The sequence below is a fragment of the Plectropomus leopardus genome, chromosome 5 (assembly GCF_008729295.1).
Source record: "Plectropomus leopardus isolate mb chromosome 5, YSFRI_Pleo_2.0, whole genome shotgun sequence".
NCBI lineage: Eukaryota > Metazoa > Chordata > Actinopteri > Perciformes > Serranidae > Plectropomus > Plectropomus leopardus.
Genome location: NC_056467.1, coordinates 13,866,106 through 13,872,283, shown reverse-complemented (window position 1 = coordinate 13,872,283; position 6,178 = coordinate 13,866,106). Strand labels below are relative to the sequence as shown.

The 6,178-nt window shown below is 41.7% G+C and overlaps 1 protein-coding gene across 1 annotated transcript in view; it reads right to left on the bottom strand.

The window, feature by feature from the left end:
* Nucleotides 1-402: 402 nt before the first annotated feature.
* grm5b (glutamate receptor, metabotropic 5b) overlaps nucleotides 403-6,178 on the bottom strand; it is a 79,830-nt gene continuing 74,054 nt past the window's right edge. Inside the window, exons 17-18 of the mRNA XM_042486430.1 lie at nucleotides 4,582-4,748; nucleotides 403-1,492 (exon numbers count right to left, since the gene is read on the bottom strand). Coding sequence (XP_042342364.1) covers nucleotides 403-1,492; nucleotides 4,582-4,748 — 1,257 coding nt within the window. The remainder of the gene's footprint in view (nucleotides 1,493-4,581; nucleotides 4,749-6,178) is intronic.

The following is a 6,178-nucleotide window of genomic DNA, read 5'->3' as shown; positions in this document are numbered from 1 at the left end:
CTCTAATTAGTTGATAGCCATGTTACCTTAAGGCCACTACCCACACCAAAATTATACGCAGCTCTAGACCTTCAGTTGTATTCTGACTCTATAGACAAAACACCGCAAAGTCATAGTGGCCCTTTTTTGCAGTTCTTCACTTGTGAGAAACTGCACTAAGAAAATGCAACGTGGGCAAGCTTTTTACACTTGCATCTCACTGCAAACATGTAAACACAACAGCAGACAGCAGACTGTCGCAGCTTGGTGTCTTCAACAACCAGCCCTCTACGATTCCTTCACTTTAGGTTTTCACTCCACCTAGAGACGAATGGATTTCCATCCTCCGATTCTCTTCACTCACACTGTTGTTTCTGAGAGCTCCTCTTCACTTGTGTTTTTTCTTTACTTGTAATATCTGCCTCACAGCGAGGATGAACTCTGACTGTAGTTTCTGAGTGTCAGTCTGCTGTACCTGGGCGAAGGGGGAGAGGGGGGCGGATGGGAGGGGACTGGGGGGAGACACAGACCTGTCTCTGAGATAGGTGAGCCACTACTTGATGCCAGAGAATCGCGGAAAGGCGATGGTGGAGTCAAAGCAATGAGCTCCTCTTCCAAATCGCCCCTCCTCAGAGGGGAGTTGGTGAGGCAGGTGATCAGGCCGCCTCGCATGGGGGAGAGAGAGGGGGAGGTCTGGGTGTGAGGAGGCGGCAGGGGGTAAGGTGAGTGTGGGATAGGATGAACGGGACAGCCGCTCCGTCCCCCCATGCTGGACTCAACAGGTGGGAGGGGCTGGACGTCAGCGTAGGTGGTGAGGGTCGGGGGCATCGGAATTTCACGGGGCAACAGATACGGGTCAGCAGGGTGAGGAGAAGGAGGTGTGTGTTTGTGCGAGTGTGACGGAGAGGACGACAACATCATGCTGTTGAGCTCGGTGATGTTGGCGGTGAAGCGGTTTACCACGCAGCTGATCTGATCCATCAGTGTGGGTGGTCCCACATGATCGTCCAAAGCAACCAAACGACCGTCACTCCCCGCCACCAGAGATCCGCTGCCGGCCGGACCAAAACTGCTGCCGCCACTTCCACCACTGCCGCCACTGCCACCACTGCAAACGCTGCTCGGGTAGTTTGGTATGACAGTCATTGGAGGCTCCTCCCCTAACCCCGCCCCAAGCCTCTGGCTGACTGTGCTGATTGGTGAAGGCGTCTGCGGTCGGTATGTCATCGAGTAGCGCTCCTCTGCTTCAGAGAGCTCGTACAGGGTCTTGTCTGTGCCAGAGTCAGGATGAATAGACAAGGAGGACATGGAGGGGAGGGAAGGCAGAGGGACATGTGGGGGCAGGTCCCCCCCTCCACAGTAACGCTCCTCCGAAGTTTTGGAGAAGGGCTTGATGACGGCAGTCTGGTTGTTCTCCTTCTTTTTGATGTGGAAGGACAGTCGTTGCCACAGGTGGTTGCCGCGTGAACCGCTACGCTCCGTCTGCGCCCAAGACACAGATTTACCGTTGGAGCTGGAGGGCAGGAAGGAAGTGGAAGGAAGAGAGAGAAAAGAAAGAGGAGGCTGTTTATAAAGCGTGGGGATAGACTTACCAACTTCAGTTAATTAGTAGTTAGATTACTTTTGTCAGTTTGATCTAACTTTAACATTTCTGATTAGATATTATATAAATGAGAAGATGTGCACACTTTTATTCTGCTATTATCAGTTTAGATACAGCAAAAAGTTAACATCTGATTTCCATAGCTGTGTTTAACATTATGCTTAGGTCCTGGCTTTAGCTTGACAACAACAGGCTGTAGCTGAGTATGGGCATTGTACAGTAAACACAGTAAAAGTTATTAACACTTTCTTTCAAATAAAATATTTGGCAGTTTTTGTTTAATATTCTACTCAGTTGATTTGTTTTTGTAACACATTATATGACATTTCAAATGCAGATGTGACATTTCTTACTGCAGAAGATGATTTTATTGTTATTGGGAACTTGTAGCTTTTAAATTCTAATTTCATTCATATTTCTTCAATAAATGTTAATTTCTAAACTGCTCATTAGTATTTCAGGTTTGTGTTGATAGCAAATCAAAAAGTACCCTTTAGTCGTCAACTATCATTATAACACACTGTTAGTACACTGTTGGTACTTTAAGATGAGAGCAAACATTTTTTTAAATACTTTACTGCAACAAAACCAAACATTACATGATATGATGTCAAAAATATCGATTTATCCTCACATATCTATACTTTATATTTAAAATGGTGTCAATATTCAAATTCTCAGTGTTGATGTGACAACACCTTATTTTTTTGAGTAAACCAAGTTAGTTGAACTTAGCTGAGCAGTTTTATATATTTTGTGTCATGAACAAAAGGACTCTGCATGTGGAGGAGTTGCAGACTTGGAATATATAAAAGTTTGGTTTTATGTTTTATTTAAGTTTACTGAAGCTTGATTGAGTATTGATTTTTGTGATAAAATATCATGGAGTCCTGATGACATCTTAGGTAAAGTCAAAAAGAAAGATGGAATATTTCTGGATTTTCGGGTTGTTTTTTTTTTAATAGATTTTTTAAAAAAAGGCTTAAGGTGGATTTGTTTTGACCGCATAATTTCGTTTGTTTCTACGAACACTGGTTTTGTCTTTTTTCAAATTAAAATGTAACTTAATTTTTTAAATGCAATTACATTCTCAAGTTAATACAACTGTTCAGTTAACAAGTTAATGTCACTTGTTATTTTTTAAGTTAACGTCACAAAATGAAGTAAATACACCAAAATTTTAACGAAGCCTTACAAATACATACAAAGTAGACACAATGTAAGAATAGCTATATTTACTTACCCTTTTTAAGCCATTTGGTTTCCTAGGCTTTTTAGGTCAGATCAACTTATCAGATTTTACAGTGTATCGAGACAACACTATCACATAAATAGTGCCTGCTAAACATTAGTTCCTATTTATTATCCTACATAAGTAATGCCGTTTAATAGATGCAAACATATCTAAATGGAGCCTTGAAAGAACCAAAGAAAATCAATTGGACTTCATATGTGGGGTTATTTCATTACAGTTAATTTCCTGTTCTATTTTTTCCAGACAGTATGTTCTTCATTTGTCTTCGTCAGGTTCTCTGTTCTTCTCTCTGTTCCTCCCTCTATCGTACAATTTTCTCCACTTTTCTCTGCTTCACATCAGTCACAGTACTCTGTCCCCTGCTTCCCCACAACTTTTTTTCCTCTCATCCTTTTGTCAGGTTAATTACTGTGATTAATCTATAGTGGAACCTCTGATTAAACATCGCACCACCGTGGCTGTGGGTGAAAAGAACTCAGATCACCCTGGACACACACACGCACACACACACACAGACACACACACACATACATTCACAGACTCTATGATACATATGCACACATACACATGCACACACACACATCCATATGCTGCACATGTCAGCCTGCACCTACACATAAACAGTGCTGTGACCTACTCATATTAACACACAGGAGGAGTCTCTGACAGACGGATTTGGAGAAAGGTAGGCTCAAGCCTGACCTGCAGAAACACATGTCGCACATACCAAAGGTGTTCGACTGATCTCGTCTTACATATATCCCATCCAGTGCTGAGGCTGATTTTAATGTCTGGTGACGGTAAACTGTGCACTCTTCAGTAGTTCAAACATTTGGTTCGAACATCAGTCAAATATTTTATCTTTTTTCTTCTTCTTCTTCTTCTTTCTCCCCCCCCGGTCTGCTGGTTTCACGTCTCTCTGTGTCTGTTCAGACTACACAATGACAGCATCTCAAAGGCAGCAGCTTCCAGCCCTGCACTGAGGAGATAGACAGCCCTGCCAATTACCACCACCCACAGGGGAAGATAGGACCAAAAGAGATGGAGAGGGGAAGAGAGGAATAAAAGGAACCAAGATGGAAGCACTCCTGACATTTCTCATAAGAGTGTGATTGAAATCTTGCTTGCCAAGCGGGGTGAGCTGCAGTAACGTGCTGACAAACGAAAATGTGTTCTTGTCTTTTTCCTCCCTTTTCATTCTGGGCAAGTGGCTGTGCGTCACTCCCTTTGTGTCCTTTGATCGGTTCCCTGTCACTGTAGATGGCTCGTGGATGGCCTTAAGCATGGTGTGAAAGCTATTATGTCTCTCCTTTTTTGCACTATTCCTTCAGCCTTTTTTTCCTCCTTCTTTACCATCACTTCTGCTTTTCATCTCTCTGTTCGTTCCCTCAATCCTCTCTCTCTCTGTATTCAGATTTCTCTCCAATTTTCTCCTTACTCTCCCTGCTGCTCGCTTCTCTCTTTCTTTGCTATGTCTCCATTAGGCAATTGTCTACAGTTCATGTTTGGGTCAGAGAAACAGTCAAGCAGACTCAGGGGAGTTCAGAGAATCAATCTTTCAGAGAGCTCGAACACACACACACACACGCACACACACACACGCACACACACACACACACACACACCATAAATAGTCCCAGAGTAGAGCCATTACAGAAATGGTGCCTTGGACTGTAGCTGAGGAGTAACCTGGCATTAACCTGGCCAATGAGCCTCTGGAGTACACACACTCACACAGATGTACCTGAGTGTCTCTCCAGTGGAGCCTCTGCGTTTCCACAGGTTAACCAGACTAGAAGAACGGCTGGCAGCTGAGGAAGATTTGCCGTCGCCCACGTGCATGCGCACCACTGTGCTAGTGGTAAAGGCACTGCGCACGTTACGCTCTGGTTTGGCTAGAATGATGTACACCTGTAATGAAATGAAAAATGTTATATTTTATTCAAATATAGCATAACAGTTCCAAAACAAACAAGACCACTCGGTTTAATAGTGTACAGAAAGAGCAAATACCTACTTCATCATATGTTTTGGGGAAATTATTTGTGAACACATTTCAGTCTTATTATAAATGTTCTTTTACCTTGTTAATGTATAACTTGAATAAAAACACAATTCTCAAAAGAAGCAGCAGCTAAGTGGTTATATTGATTGCATTTCAGGCACAAACTTTCTCCTTGAAGCTCCACAGGAATATCGAGCTTTTACTGTGGAACTGGGAAAAAACATGACACGTGATAATATTCTAAATTAGCCATTTTTCCTTCAGCGCCAGCATTTGATGAAAATTTAATTTCAAGTTTTTAATCATTTATTCAAAAACTGAACTTGAACACACACTTTCAATTACAATGTGTTTTTTGGGAGTGCTGTCCATACATTACCACACTGATGACTTGATTACTGTCAGACTGTCGATAACAAACAATACTGTTTGCTTTATTATTAAATGTAAGCCTTCACACACCGAACTTAAGTGCAGTGTACTGCATGCACAACACAAGGACGGGTAGCAGGCTGAGTATGAAAAAGTAAACAAAAAGAAAAAGTTCTTCTTTCTTGGTTCTAGGAGGAGGACATAAACGTTCATTTTTGGGACCGAACTACACAATCAGAACACCTCAGGGTGCATTACCGAGGTCATAACTCAGACACCTACCACATACAAAAAACTGTGGGGAGCTTTACATATTTTGAAATCTTCTTCAACAGTTTGAGTTAACTGGTACAGTAACTAAGCATGAAGTATCATCACTGTTGCCATGGTTACCAGCTGTTACCTTGTGGATTGATTCAGGATAATTACAGACACAGTATGTTTAAAGTTTGGACACTTAACAAGCAATCAAGTTTTCTCCTTAGGCTAAAGGCCAAAGTTTAAGGGAACACTTCATCCCCCCAAATGTTGAAATATTGAATTTGTGAAAAAATGTTTTTTCGAGCTCTGATAAACAAAAAACAAAACCAGAGGCAGTTATTGATAATCTGAAGTCATATGGGGTTGTGTTTAACAAAACTATGTAAAAACATCTGTAAACAAATTCTTACATCACTAACTGAATGGGAAGTGAACTTATCTATGCTCAATTTTTATCTCACTAAACACGGGAGCTGCTGGTCTACCACTACCTCTATCAGTTTGGTTTATTATGTTTGTCAAGTTCTTCTATTTTTTGCCTAAACATGAGAGGCGAAGAAAGGTACAGAGGACGCCTGGACAACTCAACTCCAAATCAAAAATCATTGATTGAGATTTTAAAGCCTTGGAACAAAGACATTGAAGCTTTCAAATAATAAACACTACTGCTTAAGGCAGAATAAAAAATATGATACTTATTGTC